This window comes from Macadamia integrifolia, chromosome 2, assembly GCF_013358625.1.
Source record: "Macadamia integrifolia cultivar HAES 741 chromosome 2, SCU_Mint_v3, whole genome shotgun sequence".
NCBI lineage: Eukaryota > Viridiplantae > Streptophyta > Magnoliopsida > Proteales > Proteaceae > Macadamia > Macadamia integrifolia.
Genome location: NC_056558.1, coordinates 26,693,444 through 26,714,229, shown reverse-complemented (window position 1 = coordinate 26,714,229; position 20,786 = coordinate 26,693,444). Strand labels below are relative to the sequence as shown.

The following is a 20,786-nucleotide window of genomic DNA, read 5'->3' as shown; positions in this document are numbered from 1 at the left end:
AAAAAAAAAAAAAAAAAAAAAAAAAAAAAAAGAAAGAAAGAAAGAAAGAAAGAAAGTAAGAAAGAATCATTCATGTATATGACACATTATCAAGAAATGGGTATTAAATAAATTTGCAATGTCCCAGGGAAGAGGATACACTCTCCACTAGTAGAATCTAAGATCCAATTGGCTAAGATCCCAAGCTTCTTGTAAAAATGAGTTTGGTCCATTTAGGGTCCCCCATTCATCAACTTCATTTGTTTCAAGGGTTGTCTACTCAATTCACTCAAGATGTCCCCTTAGATGACCCAATGCCAACATGGTCTGTCTAGTCCAACTCTCTAACAATTCCAAATTAAATCATAGATGGGTGTGAATTGGACAATATATTGGGAAAACAAGCCAAAAATAGGATTTGAGAGCAGAGGATTTAGAACTATAGATTCCTTAGACCTCTGAATTTTGGAGAGCATAAATGAATTCTATAATTTTGGCAAGTTTAGGGAAACTATTAAGTGAGCTCATAAGACCAATGAATCAAGCTGAAACTAAGGAAATGAAAGGGAAACTGAAAACCAAAACCGCGAAGGCTATTAAGGTGGACCTTAGGTTACTCTGTTTTCTTTCCACTCTTTAACTATGTCATTGTCATGCTAATGCCAGTCCACATGACCAGCGCACCCCAATTTAATCAATCACACTGAAATGTCAAATCTTCAAGCATCCACCACTAAGATTAAAGCTTCAGTGCATCATAGGAATTGACCATGTTCCAAATATTTTGACCAGACATCATGATGTTGTGACAAATTAGACATGTTGAACTGGAAACCTTGACCATTTGCCAAACACAATTGCTTTTATGCTATTTTGGAAAATTTTCCAGGTTTGAAAGCATAAAGATTAATGTTTCAACCTAGTTAACTCTGAATCCATGTGACTATTTGAATTGTTATCTGATGCATGCACTAGCAAATCCTAAGATGTAGACAACACACTATTTATGGTCATCTAACATTTCTAATGACAATATCAGACCCCAAACTCACCTTAGGAAACACAAATTCACTAAACCTCATACAGATTCCTAGATTTCAGATAAATACCATAAAACCCATGATGCAAAGCCAGCCAGAATGATCCAAGGCATAATTCAGCGAAAACGTTGAAAGAATTCCACATCAAGATACGAGACACAACAAAATTAAACCAAAAAAGTGAAATGAAGGAAGGAAGGAAGGAAGGAAGGAAGGAAGGAAGGACCATAACAGAGGTTATAGAGGAGCAGATTCGCATAAGCACTGCAGCCAAACAATTCTAAACCCTAAAAAACCAAATAAAAGAAACAAACCTTCTCTTGAACTTTTTCTCAATACTCTGTCCTACCTGATAGAACTTCAGGCCAGAAACTAAAGCTGCAACTCCAGCAATTACAACGAGCTCCAGTTGCGAAGTGTTGGTTGTCTCTTGTAGAGAAAAAGCATAGATTTACTTGCCGCGATGTGCTGTTGGTCGCCGCGAGGTCCTTTGTGTCACCACAAGGTTGCCGTCGTCCATCGCTGAAGCTGCCGTTGGTGGTTCAACAACGGCGATTTGAGATGGTAAATTAGGTCTTCGAATTGGGTCGAAAACCTATCGATTTGGGTAAAGAACTATTACCTTTTGGTAAGGGTATTTTTGGTATTTCCAATTCAATAAGGGAATTTTGGTATTCAAAGTAAAATATAGTTCCTTAACGGTGACTGACGGTAAGGGGTCTGAGAATAATTTGGTGAAACAGAGGGGGTGGTCTTAATATTATGGCATTCTCTAGGGTGGCGTGGTAAATTTCTCTTAAAAATGTTCTACTTGAAAACTCGGAATTGAAAGGAAAGAATTCGATCTGAATTTTCCCACTTGTGGAGTTCTCAGTGCACCAAAAAAATATGATACCTTGTTTTACAATTTTAAGGTTTATAATATTTCTAGAATGTTTTCTTTAATTCATACCGACTAATAGTGGCTTTTGTGTGCATTCAAACATTGCACATAGGTTTAAAAAATTAAACAAATTAAGGTTTCCATTAGACCTTATGTGGGGAAATATGCAAATTTGTATCAAGAAGGGCACTCACCGACCCTCTTGTCTCTTGTCTTTTAAAATTTGATATTGAGAAGTTTTATGGATACTTTTTTCTCTTCTTCTTTTGATAATTTTCTAACATATACTTAGTGGTTAAGATCATCCAATTATATGGAATTTTCTAATGACCATATATTTATTTCTTCCATAAATCTCTTATTTGTGATTCAAAATTACCAAAATCCTGAGCACTTCTTTCAACCTATTGGAAAAGACAAGTTTATACGTACCAGTATTGGTGGCTATATCCATGGTTCTATATAGGTCGCTCGATATGTAATGGTTTGGCAAGTATTCATTCTTGATTACCTTGTCAATATCGTATCGGTTAAACAATATGCACTAGGAGTTAAAAAAAAAAAAATCAATTTTTAAAGTAAAGTAGGGGTACTTTTGTTCGACATGTGCGATACAATACTAATCCATTCCTATACCATAACGTTTTGGGGATGACTGATACCCATTTCGATATCGTGCTCTAAAACCATGGTTGTATCAATCATTGCTGATATCGATATTGATATGATATAGATCATGTTATACTGGGTTTCTATATCGGGCATAAATTTAAAAATGATTCGCTTGGACCAATACTCTTATACTCTCGATCCATATTGGGATTCGAGGCTAGTGATAGTGATACTCAACCAGAGGTGATGGTTTTAGCTGCTTGATGATCAAGTAAATCTTACCCTACAATAGCCTTGTTGGTCTGTGGTTAAGAAATCATCTAAGCCTGGTTAGCCATTCTGAGGGGTCATTGATACATGAGGTATGAGAGGTCGAGGTCTTAGGAAGTGCTCGAGACGCCTTGGCTGCCCGACCATTGATTGGCCCATAAGGGTAATGTGTTGTATGCCAGACGACTAGTGGCTGGTCCATGTGCTTGGTGTGTAGTATGCTCGACCACTCGATTATTGACTGGTCCAAGAGTGTATGTGATATATCTATGTTCTTATTTTTTTATATATTTTCGTTTTTGCAAATATTTGATATCATTTATGGAACTTATTTTTTTTTTAAAAACAAATTAAGATAACACAAAACCATAAAAAGGCTAAAAAGATTTTTTTTGTTTTGTTTTGTTTTTGATTTTTTTTTTTTTTTTGGGAAATCAATTCATTATGCTGTGGTCCATGCTCTTTTTAGGTGCTCCCTTGCGGCATCATGTTGACAGGTATCCCCTTTCCGTCTAGATCCCTCTACCTTTCATGGGACTGAGTTTATTGATTTGGTAAGCTTCATTTTGGAAAAGTTTAAGGACTGTCCCGATCAAAGAGACTGCCACATCCAGTGGTCTTTTTTGTTATGATAAATTTGGAAATCAAGGAAGAAGGTCGTGTTTATTTTTGAAAATTCATGTTTAACTGCCACCGTTTCAGCTTTCCATTATACAGTGAAAGAAGGTAGACTGGGTTCCCACTGCTTATTTAATCCTCATTTGTGTAGTAGGAACCCTTTTTCTCCCTATTGCACTTCTAATTAAGCCTTCCTGTTTTTGCACCAGACGTTGTGTTGGTGTTTTTTGATGGAGCTAGGAATTCGAAGTCTAAGAAAGGAGGAAGATGAGTTATCATTTTTTATAGAGGTAAAAAGTTTATTGTGGAAAAATGTAAGTTCGGTTGGGGATCTTCAGCAGCTGCAGTTGAAGCTGAAGGAGTTTGGGATGCTCTACTACTTGCCCGAAATGCTGGTTTCTTGAAGGTTGCAGGGTTTTCAGATTACAAAGATCTAATTGGGGCCCTAAATGGGATGTCCTCATCACTGGATTGGGCGACATGTTCCATTATGGATGATATTTTAGCTTTAGCCATAGATTTTAAATCTGTTGTGTTCAACTTCATTCTTAGATCCTCTAATAAAGAAGCACATTTTCTTGCGAGTGGGGCTGCCAAGTTCCACCTCTCTAGAACATGGTGGCCTACCTCCTTTATTTCTTATAAACTTGTCTTTCCTCGGCATGAATTATTCCATAGCTAAGTTTTCTTAATGAATTTAGTATTTTGCCCCCCCCCCCAAATTCCATTACTATGTGTGGGACCCACACAATGAGTGGAAAGGTTAGACCCCCTAGAAATAAATAAAAGAAAACTTACAATTAATGAACTAGGAACCCAAAAAGATAATATCCCAATTATACCGCATTGAGAACGGGGTCTTTCTTGTGTGATCATTGATTTAGGATATCAACTATCACACTCTGTTTCAAATTGGCCAGGGTATACTGCACTGGACACCCACATCCAGTCAGCCTAACCCTCCAGAATCACAGATGTAGTATCTTAATTTCACAAATGCCGTCAAGACCACAACTAAAATCAGAGTACGCTAATAAAATCATACAAAATAACACTGGTGATTTACTAAAATGATAGATTACATTACACAAATTTTCATGTCTTTAAACAACCACATGTTACAATATTACCTATTACACATCCCACAAATATATACATCAAGAAAAAAGAACTAAAATGACAGAAGTGATGTCCATCAACATTCTGATGTCTCGTAGACACAAGCCTCACAACCGCTGTCAAAGTCCAATCCTGCCTCAACACTGATTCCACCATCTAAAAAGAGTAATTAATGAGGGGTGAGCTTCATAAGCCCTGTGAAGGGTGTACATGCAAGCACACGCAAACAAATGATGCAATGCATGCTCAAACAAATTAGATGATGCTCATGATCCGGTTTTAACAAACAATACCTAGCAAACAATTACTAAGTCAAGATAGGGTATCAATGCTACTACAACATAGGTCGTATCCTTGGTCTCGAAAAATCCATCGGTCACCCAATGATACAAGCTAGTTGCGAGTCAGGAGCCTGTAAATCCCAAAAAACCCATTGATCACCCCGCAAACCCCTAATGGGTAACCCCACCTTACAGCCTCGGTCCTCAAAAACCCATCGATAACCCGAGCTGTAGAACAGTCATGATCCCAGAAATCCCCTCAATCACCAGTGCTGTGGGGCAGCCACGGTCCCAGAAAATCCATCGGTCAGTCGTGCTGCATTACAAATATACCATCCATTAGGATTAACCAATACTTAACCCCTACTGGCAAGGGGTGTAGCACCAGGGTCTGCAAATCCTAACCATAAGCATTCTATATGCATCAATCACATCCATAGCATCCAATCATACATTGGTGGCCATCACTGTAATACCGACCTCTGAGCCCACGGTATCGGATCCTCCCCCCTTCAGTCATACTGTGTCTCAGACTGTCAATGTTACAACCATTGTCACTTATCACACATCATACAACACACATCCCCTTACCTCTAGGCTCACGGTACTGCGTATACATCATATTAATTATTTATACTTCGTAACATGACTTGGTATAGATTCCATGTTGAACCTTACAACCCTCAACAACCCACATACTAACCTCAATTAAAGTCTTGGAAATTCCCCCGAACTACCCTTACTCATAGGTTAATTTGGGTAAAAAGTTAGGAAACATGACCCACAAGGGGTAGGGTACTAACAAGTCAAAACATGGGCTGATTGGGCTTAAGACACCCCAACCGGTAGGAGACAATTGGCTTGTTGCTTGCCCAATCGGTGGGTTGATTTCTGGAGAATTTTCTACACTCCTAGAGGTTGTTCTGTGAATTTCCTTAGGTTGAGCTGCTCATGGCCGATGGGTATTGACCATGGCAACATGGAGAAGGTTCCCTACTGCCTCTAGGGTCCTTTTACAACACCCGAAACTCCCAATTACATTAATTAAAATTCTGCCTTATGGGATTCCCCAATTTTCTTCCCTAGGATTGCAGATTCAGGTCTAAGAATATGTTCCCTAACTTTTGAGCTCAAACCCAATTTTTGGGTGGTTGTAGGACAATTTAAGTCTGTACCTCACTTTAAATTACATGTACAATAAGAGTACATCAAGAATTACAATCAAGTTAGTCTCTATGGCAGAATTTTAACCCAAACCCCACTCTTACAGTCCATGTTTCCCACTTTGGGTGGCTGCATGCTTGGGAACCAAGCTGAATTTTATTCCTACTTAACAGAAATACTGTACAAAAATTAAGGTGGAAGACTTTTACCTTCTTAAGTGTCTATACAGCAGCAAGAGGATTCTAATCGTACAACCCAGCTGTGTACAACATCAATTTCTCTGTATAGCTAGGTAGTAGCAACCTTCCTAGTTTGAATTAGTAGCAGCCCTATGTAGCAGCAAGATGGCATCAGCTTGTGGCCTTTGCTTGCACCAAAAACAGCAACAAATGAAGATTCCGCAGTAGCAATAGGGGCAGCAACAGCAGAAAAATCAGTTGCAGTCCATGTGCAACAACCCCCCCTCTCCTTCTCCTTCCTCTCTTCGTTATTCTTTTTCTTATTCTTTGCTACTGTTCCACCGAATTTGCTATTTGGCTATTTTATGCTTCTTCCTTGGCTAATAAATCAGCCAAATTCTCTCTCTTACTACTGTACATATAGATCTATAGCAAAGCAGCCTACTTCCTTATGCCAACTGGGCCATAAGACTGAGGTCAGCTGCTTTCAATTTCGGGTGTTACATCAAACTCTTGACAATCAGATACAAGAAGAGTATGGTCCACCCCATTAGCGATACCCTCAAGCAACTCAAAATGTAACGCCAAAGTTTCACTTTAATTCATTTTGGGCCCGTTAGTTTAGAGGGGAGTTGGGAGTGGAAATGTTGTCAATATGGTACCCACATGTTAATGGGAAAAGCCGGAAGAAATAAAAATGAAGTAAAGTTAATATCTCCCACCCCAACAACATTTGGTTGGAGGAGAGAGATGGAGAGAAGGAAAGAGAAAGAGGGAAAGAACGCGATCTAGGGCCTGGTAAATTCCGGGAAGGTGAGTGAGAGATCCATGGCGGTTTGCAACGATTGCACATCAGCATCATAATCTTCTTTGATTTTTTTTTTTTTAATGATTGCATCCCGCTGAAGAATCGAACCGATTGCAATTCGATTCCTGAATCCTGATCGAAGAGATTGCAACCCACTGAAGAATGGTTGATATTCTTTTTGGAGGTTTACTTTTCATGCCAAATATTTTTGTGTGTTCTTCTGTCAAAATCGTCTCTACCCAAGCAGGAAGGTGAGAGAGTATCTCAAGAACCACTACATGAAAAAAAATGTAAAAGTGGAAGGGGGGGTGGAGAGAGACTCAAAGCCAAAATGTCATCGTTGTTCAAGATTCACGCTTATACGTTAGAAGTCCGGACAACCTTATCGTTGGCAGTCCTTACAGCGGCTTTGAGGTTGATACCTAAGCTAGACGATCCACTCTCTTCTGAAGCTTTGGAGGCTGCGTAAGAGTTCCAGTCGGCAAGTAGAGACGAGGCTCGCTGCTGATCGGTGCAACTGGGTCCCCCCTGAACCAAGATTGCGCTGAGAGAGAGAGAGAGAGACAGAGAAGTTGCAAATTCCTCGTGACTTCCACCAGAGTAGTACCGATTTTAGAGGACTTTGAGAAGGCATAGGGTGGGAGAAGTTGTCTGCCACGTGGGCTGATAGGGAAATTGGGTTGTTTGCTCACTTTTCCACCCCTAAGGAAACAAACACTTTCAGAATGACTATGTTTCGAAAAGCCGAAAAAGGGGTAAGACCACTGCTGCAAACCAAGATCATGGCAAACAACGAAGGCTAGAAGAATGTGAGGTTTTGTACCTTGAGACTCAATTACCACACCACTACTTGTAAAACCATGCACGATCTCGAATCGATAAGATCAGACACAAACTTCAGAAGGCAATCTTGGAGGCAATGAATGTTGAATCTTGAAGTCAAGGAGTGTGAGAAGCCATCTACCCTTCCAAATATCAATACAAGTCCCGTTTCTCAACTTCCACATCAACCTAGATTTAGGGCCTGATTGATAACACGTCTGTCCTCAATTCACTGATTCTGCTTGGAAGTGATTTTTTTGTTATTTTGTGATTTCTAAGATCAAGATCACCATTGGTAAACCGTCAAGGAAGTACTTTTAAAATTGACTCATATCAGAATCAGAAATTGGTGAAGAAATTAAGAAAATCACTTCTGTCTATAACCTAATAATTACAAAATTGTCATTTCACATTTGGAACATCATTTTTTTTTTTTATAGAAACATAGCCATCTACTTCAGTTTTTGTCCACTTTGTTGACTCTACTTCATTGATTGAAGTACTTTCTATTTTATCTAAATTCTAATATGCACATAATATAACACATTCAATCATTACATTTGCACAAACAACTAAAAAAAAATTGTATAAGATAACATTTGGTCATGAACTAATATGAATACAGTTTAATTTGGTTTAAATCAGCAAACAATAGACAAAAGTAAAGCTTCGAGGTAGAGGAAGGAATTTGGGCAAAGGATGGTGTAGACACTGGGTATGGTGCAAAAACACAAGAAGTCATCGGCCATGTTAGAGGAAGGGATTTTTGCCATGAAAAGAAGAAGAAGAAACATGGAGGTTACAGGGGAAGGCAGATTGATTTACAAACCCATTCAATAAAGTTCAATTATTTTGATGAGGAGTGATGGATGTCTGCTATACATTTTGTATTTTTTTTTTTTTTTATTTCCTTGCTCTCAAGTCAAGCGTCTAAGATGGGAACTCTTATTTCTCTTGTTCGTTGATGCAATACTTCATGTTCTGCTTATTATTAGTGCAGATAGGCAATGAAGGGAAGGAATCCTCCAAAACGTATAGCAAAGATGCTACCCACTACACATTGATTGAAGGTAATCCTTATCGATTATGCATTATAATCCTTAAACAACTAAAAGCCAAAGTTTTGTACTGAACAATGCAATGACGATTGCATCAAATCCCAAACATTATATAAAGCAGCAATGGGCAAATAAAGAGAGAGAGAGAGAGAGAGAGAGAGAGCATAGACGTTGAATAATGATTCCACATCTATTGAAGCTTTTGAAAATCTTGGGAAAACTAAGACGACGACGTCTTATGAAAGTCTCCTATGGAGAAAATTTAGAGAAGGTAGAAGGCTTCATTGTGGTAGTCACTTATGGAGAAATTTGAGATAAGGGAGAAGTCTTCCTTGTGGAGGTATCCTTGAGAGAAATTTTAGATGAGGAAGACATTTTCCTTGTGGAGGACTCCATGGGAAATTTGAGAGGAAGACGTTTTACCTTGAGGAGGTCTCCATAGCATGAGAAAATTGAGAAAAAGTTTCTTGAAGAGGTATCCGGTGAGTTTGCCAAAAAACATCGGGGGCCCTTCTATTTCGTAAGTGATTTGCTTCACGAGTTTTGTTTCGAAGCAGTGAAAGCAGATTTTTTATGCTTTGCAATTCCTGATTTTGGGGGGCAATTGGGGTTGGTCTGATTCCTAGGAACATGAAATCAAACTGGTGATATCTAAAATAATCATTTTGTGAAATCTACTTTTTCATCAATATACACCACCTCATTATCCATCCTTTAGTTACACATCATATACTCTATTTTTGTTTTATTTCCAAGGTTGATCTCCATAACTTGATGTTAATCCATGCCTTTGTCATCCACCAAAACAATATAATCAATAAAAAACATACAACAAGGAACCTGATCTTGAATGTCTTGGTCATTTATAATATGGGAATACAAATAAGGGCTTAAAGTTGATCCTTGATATACTCTACTGTAATTGGGAATTCTACATTGACACCCCACTGTTCTTACACTAATAACCACACTATTATACATATCTTTATCTATGTCCACATATTTACTTGAAACACTAATCTTCTCTAGTACTTACCAGATTAACTATCTAGGGACTCGATCATAAGTTTTTTCTATGTCAATATAAAACATATAGAGACCCTTCTAGCAATCTCTAAAGTTTTCCATGAATCTCCCAAGTAAATAGCTTCTATTGTATATCTTCCTGGCATAAAACCAAATTCGTTCTCCATAATAGTAGTCTCTTGTCTCAACTAAGCTTCATCATAGTCGTATTGACCTTCACAATTTAAAACTGTATTAATCTTCGTTTATACAAAGAGTCATCCAAATGGACCTGTTTTTCAAGGTTCTAGTTGTAGTAAAAGGGGGGGGGGATTCCATACCACACAATTAAATAGAAATATGGCATAGAGTATTAACTAATTTGATCAAACATATAGTAAGTTTTTCAGAATAACCAGGGGGAAGAGTTCCTACAATGGAGTCAATCAAAGAAACCCAAAAGTTTTGAAATGCAAGTTAGGATAAAGAATCATATTCTTGAAGAGGTCCTAACAATAGTTCTTCTTTTTTTTTTTTCTTTCAAAATCTCACCAAGTATTTACACTAATATTGTGATAGTTTATATTTTTGGAGTGTGACACCAGCTTACCTTTTACTGATCCTACTTGATCTGATGTATCAACTTTCCTCCTATTTCTTAACATTCTTTGAAATTTTGACAAAGGTGTAAACTTAATATCAGTAATATCGCTAGGAGAACAAAAGAGCCACAGTTTTTTATGAAAAGAAAAGTAATGTCAAAAAATTACTATTTATTTCCCTGCAGGTCGAAATTGTCAAAGTCCACACAAACCACAATGGAGAAAGTTCAGTCTTACCATTTGCTTAAAAATAAAGTAGATTGGCAATATGGATGATAGAAAGGGTGAAAAGAGGGTGTGACTGGACTTGGTATTTAAGATAAACAAGTTACTTCCATAATAGAACCAAATTCGTTGCAGGAGAATTTCTTCACTGTGGGTGAAGGAAGAACCACTTAATCCATGGGAAGACACTCTGGACTGAGAAAGAGTATTTTGATTTTTTTGTAAATAGGATGATATTCACTATTCTAAGAGTCCAATCAAAGAATCAAATCACCTTGGATGACAAGATTCTCTCTTGATACTGGTGGCAGAAAACTTTCTCCTAAGATAAAAGTTCCCAACTGTAAAAACATTTAAGTAGACATACAACAAAAGCTTCTGAATGGAATGGGACCAGCAGGCGTTATTTCTTACCCAACAATGGGAGCCACACGGGTCTAAATGTCTAATGCATCCATGACAAGCCTTGCTGGCAGCACCTCCTGGAAATCAGAGTGCAACTCTAAACTACACAGCTTCATATCTCTGCTACACAGTGGCTTCAACCTGTCTCAGAATATCCAAGCACTTGAAGAGCATCAAAACACCTACTTGCAGAAAGTGTCCACTATCATCCAAGTGTCTAAAATTTCAAGAATTTAACTTTCATTACTGTTCTTCAAGCAACACAACAAAAAAAAAATATATATATATATATATATATATACATATATGATTGGTAGGCACCATCTTCATTTAGATAGTGTATTCCTTTCTCTTGGGTCCGTGGGACTAGTTAGGCCGAAGGCCTGGATACCCGTCGTTAGCAGAAAAAAAGTGTATTCCTTTTTCCAAACTCCCCTTAGAATCTTTCAGACAGTTCAATTCACAAAATAAAATGGGAAGTCTCTCTTGACTTCCTTTGTTCGGGTAAGTTTGGTTGAAAATTATATCTAAATTATCTGGACTACCTTTCAAGAATCAAGAATTCTACATTTTAGTCAGTAGGATACTTCTTTTTTGCCAGAACTTTTTCTCCAAGGGTAAGATAAGATGATGTCGCAAAACAGAAAATTAACTGGAACTCAAATCTCAGTCTCATGCATTGTTTTTAAGGCGGTAAGGCGACGGAGGCGTTTAAGGGTCTTTCGGAGCGCCTTAGTGATAAGGCGGGCATAAAGCGTTGCCTTATCGCCTAAAGCGTTCATGTGTAATTTTTTTATAGAACCAATCTATTTGGCTCAAATCCTAGTTGAATCCTATTACTCATATGTTAAATAAATATTAAAAGTTCATATTCATACCAATGTAAGATATTCATCAAGAAAACAAATCAATAAAGTGAATAAACTAAGTTCATCTTCATCAATCATTAATCATCAATCATCAATCATCAATCATCAATCATATTAACATATAATATAAATACATAATTATGAAACAAAATTATAAATATAAAGAAAAGAAATAAAAAAATACAAGTATTTATTATACTTACCTCTATGATGCCAAAATGAGTGCCTAAGCCCTAAGGTCATCCACTATATTTCTACTCATGTAAAAGCAGAATGAAGCTCACCGCTGCTAGAGCAAAATGGTCGTCTGGATCAGTGGTTCTTCCTTGTTCCTTGATTCCTTCTCAAAGCCCTTTCTTAAAACCCTTGACAAAATCCAAACCCTGTTTGTGAACCGGGTTTTTATTTTGTTTGTTTTGTTTATTTTTAGTGGAGTAAAGCTGATTCCATACATCTCAAGTGTTAACAAAACTATACACCTACCAATAAAAAATCTATATTTGGAATCTTCATCAAGTAATTTTAAAATGTGTTAAAAAAAAAAAAAAAAAAAAAACCCATAAGGCGTCACTTCACTTAAGGTGGAGCACTGCCTTACCATCTCTAGACCGCATCAGCGCCAAGGCACTGCTAAGGCGTCGCCTTACCAGCGCCTTAAAAACTATGGTCTCATGTATGAACATTCTCCCTAGTTGTTAAACCTTTTTACTTTTGCTCCATAGCCTTCTGAATTTTGTTCTAGGCCCTAAGTTAGATGTTTGGGATTTTTTACTAAAGTTTTAGCCTGGGAAGGAAATAGATACACTGCCAAATTTTGGTGAGAAGTGTGAGATTCAGAAATGATATGGCTATACTGGAAGCTGAAGTCTACACTGTCTATAATCTTAAAATTGCTTCAAGATAAATGAGATGAATGGAAAAGTAGTTCACATACAAACGGACTTCAAACAAGAACCAAATTTGTTACAGCAAGACATATGGTACACTGCTACATACGACAAAGTTACGGAGAAGCTTCTGAAGAATTCAGTTACTGTATATGTTTTGAATGCAAATGAGACCACACAGAGCAGTAGGCATTATTTCCCAACCAACCTTAGGAACCAAGGAGCTTTAGTACATCCATGACAAGTCTTGCTTGTAGGAGACAGACCTTGCAGCCCCCTGAATACCCCTCTCAGAAATCTGAGGGCAATCTTCTACAGTCAAAACCTCCAATTTATCTGACCCCACAAGTGGCTTTAGTCCATCGTCGGACACACCCAAACACTTTGAGAGTGTTAGAACATTCAATCGTGGAAATTGTCCCACGAGCTGCAGTCCCTCATCACTGATCTCTTGGCATTTGACTAGTTCCAGGGTCTCAAGATAGTTGGCAGAACAGAGAGCCCCCATCCCATTGTCATTGAAGGAGTATACATGGTCAAGGGCTAGAACACGAACTGGACAAAACTGGATCAAAGTTAGGATTCCGCTTAAGCTAAAGGAAGAGAAAGAAGGGAACTCCCCATCAGAGAAAGATATCTTCAGTGATTCCAGCATAGAACAGTTGTGTGCAATAGCCTTCAGACTCTCATCTGTCAACCTTAATGGGTTGTTCATTAACAGGGGGAGTGAGAAATCTGATGGGACACGGAGCGAGATAGACCGGAGGTTGTTTGATTTCTGGGCTAAGCTCACAATGTCACTGTCCCTAACCCCCACACACATGTCTAAGTGGAGCTTCTGCAAGGCCTTGCATTTGTCCAAAACACAAGAAAGCCCCCTTCCAGGATTGATGAGGCAATTAACCAAGCTAAGCTCCTCCATATTATCACAGGGGACCCATTGTCTTTGCCATCGGCCCACAGCTAAGCGATCGTGAACCTTCATGTATCTGTAATTAGCATCAACCTCAAATTGCAACCGTTTCAGTTTCCGCCAACCAGGTCCAAGCTTAACAAGGTCACCCTCTCCAATTGCTCTACAGTTCTTGATTGATAGATCCTCAAGAGTCTCAAGCTTGCCAAGGTATTCTAGCCATTCAACACTACTCACATTTAAGCATCGGATAAGATGGAGGGTGGTGAGGTTCTTGCAGCCCACAACGATAGATAATATACCAAATCCACCAATCCCTGGGGTGAAATTCAACTTCAAGGCCATAAGCTTTGAGCAAGAAGCCAGGTGGCCGAGGCCAACATCTGTGATGAATGTACAGTAGCTTAGAGTCAGGTCAACAAGAGAAGGGCAGTACCTCGAGAGTACGAGAAGACCTTGGTCATCTAATTGTTTTCCTAACTTGGACATCCAACCAGAGTAAATTATCTCCACCTTTCTCAAGTTGGGGAATCTGTTGCAGAGGGAGGTTAAAGCTTCATTTGCAGGGTCTAATCCACAACCAACACGGAGAAATTCCCTTTGTTCCTTCTCCATTTCATGAAGGCGTTTGCATGCTAAAGATGCAGAATTCCGGTCTACAATTTTCTTGATCCTACCCAAGATCTCCCAAACTAACTGATCTGGTAGAGCCTCCATTGGAACCAAATTGGGTGTCCTCCCTCCCACCAAAAAAAGCAGAAGCTGGAATCAACCTGAAATTAGGGAAAAATCAAATAGTTATTTTATTGTACAAATCTGAAATGCAGTCAGAAAAGGAGGGGGAGGGGAAGGGGGAGGGGGGGGGGGAGAATAGGAACACAAACAACTCCAAACAATTTTTCAAATCATCCCACTTATGGAAAAAGCAACTAAAGCATCCCCTCACCCCTTCTTCAGAAACATCAAACCAGAAGAAATTCTTTTGCCCCAATTATGTATCGTTATGTATCGTCACTCCAAGTTTACCAAATTTCCAGTTCAGGCACCTGAACTTTGATTACACAAAACAGCCAGAACAATTATTATTATTATTATTATTATTTAATCCTTCTTTTTTCTCTTTCCAGAAATTTAGCAGATATACCCCCTCCAACGGAAGAAAGCCCAATTTTTAGACTGCCCTCATGAAACAACATATACAGGAATCGGAACAAAAAATTAACAGAAACCCGAATAAAATTCAGATGTACAAGTCACCCTTTCGTAGCTTATTTAGAAATGGGTTTCTCTGAATCCGCTCATTCATATATCTTATTCAAATATGAAAGAAGACAGAAAAATAGAAGCTCCACCATTCGATCCAGAAGGGTGGGATTCAGAGAGATTCGTCGAACAGGAAAAAGAAGAGTTGAAAAAGCCAAATTTACTCAGATAAGTTCCACACAATGAATTAAGGAAATCCGTACAAGAAAAAGAAAATTAAAATCTTATAATTCGCCGATTAAAAAGGGACTACACAAATTCAAGATCTACAATCAAATAAGTATCAGATGCAAAGGAAAAGGGTAAAGGCTTACCAGAAGTGGAAGAAAGCATAAAATTTAGCGAGTTTCGCAAAACGTCAACGTCATCTTAGAGCTTTGTTTGATTGATACTTCGATTCAAGATTTTGAGATCCCTTATTCGTGAATTACCGAAAATAACAGATATATAAGGAAAAGAGAGATATTTATAAGAAGAAGAGGTGAAACCGAGAAGTTCTTCCAGGAGACCAGAATTTTCATGTTTCAGAAGAAGGTTTGTTTCTAAAAGTAAAACTACTGAAATACCCTTTACTTGATTGCCTATTATTAGATTCTCTCCAACGCCAATCATTTCCTCCCAGCCATCCAACGGGTAGAATGATTTGGACACGCATCCCAACATCAGGATGGGGATGGGAGTCCCAGATTCGAGTCTTCTCTAATGACTTTAGGCATCCAACCATTCACCTCCAAGTCATCCAATGGCTGGAGTGACTTGGACACTCATCCCAACACCTAGGGATCCGTGTCCAAGTCATCCTAGCCGCTAGATGACTTCGAGGTAAATGGTTTGACGCCCAATTTTTTGGAGAGGAGTTGGATTTGGTACTTGTAACCAAGGATTTAACTCTTGGGAATCAGATATGGTACTGAATCTGTATCGACTCATATCGGTCTGTTTTACCCCTATGTTTCATTAATTTTTATTTTATGATTTTAACCTTGATTTGATACTTGATCCAATTGAGGCCAGGTGAGACCGATACCGATGCGATCCAACTGAGACCTCCAATCCAATACCGATACCTCATTCCCTGCTTGCAACTATGTTTACCATGTGGCAACTTATTTGGCACCTATGTCATGTCCCATTATACATAGGTAGATATTAAGGCTGTGTTTAATATGAATTCTTGGAGTGCATTCTAGATCAAGAATACATTTTGAAATGTGAAAAATGTTGTTTAGTTTACATTCAGATTCTAGACTCCCAGAATGGTGTCAAGAACGGGCCTCATTCGTTCTAGAACACAAGAAAATCCTATTCTGCGTTCAAGTTTGGGCTTGTTCTCAAAAAAGTGTGGTTCACGTCTCTAACCTCAGCTTCGACCACTATGCCACCCTACTGATGGTAAAAACTTGAAAAATAATGAGTATAAATCATAAAACTTGTCAACTAAATATGAAAACTAGAGGAAAAGTAGAAAAAGTAAATAGAAAAATCCCAAAATATCACAGATGAAACCAAACCAATATTATCACATTATGGTATAAAAAGCACCATCGACAACTAAAGAAACATACTCCAATTCATGGCATCGATGGACCATAATGATGTACCCTCACTGTTTGGAGGATATCTCATAATGCAGGAGATGAAATTAACTAACGTAAAATCTGAACAAAAGAAAGCTCACCTAGATTTAAATCTCTTAAAGAGTGTAGGGACGTTGGAGTAGATTATGCTTGGGTTTAGAGGAGCTCAAGTCTTCACAATTGCAAGGGGCTTGCATAAGGAATATGTCTCTCTCTCTCTCTCTCTCTCTCTCTCTCTCTTTATATATATATATATATATATCTTAGGGACTCCTTTTTATGCTTCCAAAATGACAAGGTCTTCTTACTTATAGCTTAGGAAGTCAGCAATGCCAAGGCAATTTTACTCATCGAAACTCTTAGAGATCTTCTTGATCCTAAGAAGATAGGGTTGTTATTGGCTAAGAATGGATGTAGACTCCATCAAGCAGCCTAAGTCTAAGATGTCGTAGGTTCCTAATATACCCAAAAACATCATACCATTAGATGCCCACCACGTGGCATGAAGGATTATACAAATTGTAAGCTGTCAGAAGAAGGGAAAGCACGCTAGATTGTGGAGTTCCCATAATACCCACCACTTGCTCATGACACACTCATCCTCAACCCCAACCTCTCCTAAACTTGAGAATGAGGGTAAGCCACTTAGGGAAGACTCCCCATGCCCAAGTAAGAAGATTAGTCAAGGAAGAACTAGAATCTAGCCTTTACATCACCTGAGAAGCGACTAACCTTCTAAAGGAAACCTATACTATAAATAGGAAAAGAACCCTAACGTATAGACACTTGACTCTTTCATTCTATACTACCCTCTTCTCACCCCTGCTCATTACTGTTGCAAAGAAGACTAACTGGAGCGTCAGAGAGTCCCCCCAAAGTACGCTCCAACACTCTTTTGACTTAATCTACCTATGCAGAATGGAAATATCCACCGACCAGTTTTTTGATGCAAAAAACTGGTGTTGACTGTGGGAAGAGAGATGAGCAGTAGCTTGATATGGTGAAAAAGACGTATTAGAGAAAGAAGACTACCACCCTCGCACCTAACATGTATCTGAATTCAACACTTCCACCTTCTCTGGCCGTGGACCATGTCACTATGGAACAGGCTAGTGATGGGCCAAGCTATAGAACCTAACAATCCCAGAGCCTCTAGGCGAGCTGACCCGATGGTGATCAGAGTAACACATAGTCTGACCCTCAGGCTTCGGCTAGGGGTCAAATGCCTGTTACAAGATCACAGTTCGATGAGTTACAACAACAAGTTCATTGGTTGGAGGGTACCATTCATGAGGTTTCTAGAGCCGTCGCTCAAGCACATGATAAGGTGGCTCCAAACCAAAGCATTCATGCATCACAGGACCATAAGGATGTTCACGATAGTTCAAGCTCAACTGATTCCAGCCGCAACCCTCGTAATCATGTAAGAAAGGAGCCAGATGCAGTTGGAGGAGTAAAGGCTACAACACTAGTGGCTCAGCAAGAAGAAACCCGTCATAAAGAGAACGATGAGTCCCTGAAGTGAATGATTCTAGACCTTTAGGAGAAGTCAGAAGGGTCTCACAGAATTGGGAGGGAGCCATGGAGCTAGAGCTCACCAATAGTATGGCTTTAGTCGAAAAAGTGATGAGAGACCCTCTCCCTGTAGTGTTTAGAATGCCGAAATATGATACATATGATGGCACCACATACCCAGTAGATCATCTAGAGGGCTTTAAGATTGCGATGCAATTCTATTGAGTTTCTGAGCACATCATATGCTGGTACTCCCTCTCACCTTTAGGAAGGTGGCCAGAATGTGGTATAATCGACTTCTTCCAAAGTCTTCATACCTTTAGAGAGCTGAGCCAGGTCTTCATAAGGGTCTCCTCAAGCAGTAAGGCACTTCCAATGACCTCAGTAGACCTAATGGTCATAAAGCAATGAAAAGGCAAGTACCTCCGAGCATATATGAAGCGTTTCAATCAAGAGAAGCTGGAAGTAAGAGACCTGAACACAAATGTGGAGTTCGTAGCCGTTTTAGGAAAAATCAAAGATAAGTACCTCAAGTTGTCCCTCGCAAAAACAGAGCCATGAGATCTAGCTAACTTGAAAGCCCGTTGTGATGAGTATATTCGTGTGGCGAAGGCCATAGAGGAAGGCAATGAGGAAGCAGGCGAAAAGGTTAACAAAAATAAGGCCAAAGATAAAACGCCATAGGAGAGACAAAGCACGAGTGTCGATTCAACAGAGATTTTGATCGACCCAAGAGCCCGCTAAAAATATTTGAGAGCTATACTCCTCTTTCCCAAAGGAGAACATAGATCTTGATGCAAATACAAGATTAGGACCATATAAAATGGTCAGGCAAGCTCAAGGGCCATCCCGAAAGGAGGAACATGAACAAGATTTGTCATTTCCATAATGATCATGGTCACGACAATGATGATTGATGGCATCTCAAGGGAGAAATCGAATCTATGAAGGACCCACCATCGGAGAGAGCTAGACATCAGCCCGAAAGGCCAAAGCCTATGCACGAAGTGTTAATGAAACCAAGTGATCAAACAAGGAGAAGAAAACAGGGCAGGTCATATCCTTCTTGGATGAGGATCTAGTAGAAGTTAAAAGTCCCACACGACAATGTCTTACATCACTGTGAAAATCACCAAATGCCGAATCCATCGTGTGCTAATGGATAATGGGAACTTGGTTGAAATCCTATTCCTCCATGCCTATAAGAAGATGGGGTTGAAGGACAAACATTTAAGGAGGGTTGATTATCCCCTACAGGGGTTCTCGGGAAACTTGGTTAAAGTAGAGGGAACGATCAAGCTAGCACTAATAGTAAAGACTAGGGACCAAGTCTCCACAGTCATAGTTGAATTCATGGTGGTCAACATCACATTTGTATATAATGGTATCCTCTGTAGAGTTGGTTTGAACAACCTCGGTGCAATTGTCTCGATAGCCCACCTTAAAATGAAGTTTTCGAAGGAGAAAACAGTCGGAGAGGCTCGAGGAGATCAAGAAGACACCTAAAAGTGCTATGCCAATAGCCTTTGGGGAAAGAGAAAATCAAGAGAAGCCTTGCTATTGCAATTGAGGATCTTCGAGATGATTCCAACTCGATGTGAGGTGAGCCGGAAAAAGAAATTGTGCTAGTGGACATCATTGAAGGAGATAGTGACAGACAAGTTCAAATTGGAGCTTTTTTTAAGGGCACCCAGCTTGACGAGATGATAAAGTTCATAAGGGCGAACCTGGAAGTCATCGAGCACAAGCTGAGTGTTGATCCATTAAGGAAGCCTATCCAACAAAAGAAGAGAATGGTCGCTCCTGAAAGATAGGCAAAGATAGATGAGGAGGTGGACAAACTCATAGAGGCGGGATTCATCAGGCCCATCTACTACCCTAAGTGGATTGTGAACATAGTAATGGTCCCCAAAGTGAATGGCTAATAGTGAATCTGCATAGATTTCACATATCTAAAAAAAACATTCCTGAAGGACAGTTACTGTCACACCCCGTTCACACTGAACCGGAGCGGTGACCGAGTTAACACCGGTTAACCCAAACCTGCCAGGATCATCAGATACTGTATTCCACCACAGCATACGCACTCTAACATAAGTTCATCAGATCAGCGGAAGACTAAGTTTTACCTGTGAATAAATCCCATATACTTGATACCCGAATGGTGATACAATAATTATATACATTTGGGCCCGAAGGCATGATATATACACAAAAAGAATAAAATTCAAATATCAAGTATATACAGGAAATCATCAAACCATCAGAGTACACAGCTCGGCTCGGTATCAAGGCTGGAGCTCAGCTCGGCGTCAAGGGTCGTGCCCAGCTCGGCATCATATAGAAGAGCTCAGCTCGGCCTCAGAAGTGGAGCTCAACACGACCTCAGAACTACTGTCCTGCAGCACAACTTTCACACGAGCAGTCGGCGCCGTGCTCTAACTCCTCAGGGGTCCACCAGTCCTCTTCAGGAAACTTGACTGTGGGACCCACCCCATGCTCCTCAGATGTATGACCTACAAAATCATCTAAAAAGGGGTGTACACGTGGGATGAGCTCACTAGCTCAGTAAGTAGAAAGATGGACCACACAACAGTCCACACATCACAACACATCATATGCACTACATGCCATATACATTTTAAATCACATCCACCTAAGCAACATTACTAAGTCTTTGGTTTTAGTGCTA

At 39.3% G+C, this 20,786-nt stretch overlaps 1 protein-coding gene across 5 annotated transcripts; it reads right to left on the bottom strand.

Moving 5' to 3' along the window:
* Positions 1-7,174: 7,174 nt before the first annotated feature.
* LOC122072318 (F-box/LRR-repeat protein 14) lies at positions 7,175-15,520 on the bottom strand. 5 transcript variants are annotated; one of them, XR_006138380.1, is made up of 4 exons: positions 15,317-15,520; positions 13,035-14,512; positions 11,080-11,252; positions 7,175-10,073 (listed from the first exon to the last, which is right to left on the bottom strand). XR_006138380.1 is itself a non-coding variant. In XM_042636914.1 (3 exons), the coding sequence occupies exon 2, from the start codon at positions 14,454-14,456 to the stop codon at positions 13,053-13,055; it is 1,404 nt and encodes a 467-aa protein (XP_042492848.1). In that variant the 5' UTR covers positions 14,457-14,512; positions 15,317-15,520; the 3' UTR covers positions 7,175-11,252; positions 13,035-13,052. The 5 variants fall into 5 exon arrangements, 4 of the variants coding, with proteins under 4 accessions (XP_042492848.1, XP_042492851.1, XP_042492850.1 ...); XM_042636914.1 differs by having other exon boundaries at positions 7,175-11,252; XM_042636917.1 differs by having other exon boundaries at positions 7,175-11,211.
* Between the last annotated feature and the right edge of the window lie 5,266 nt (positions 15,521-20,786).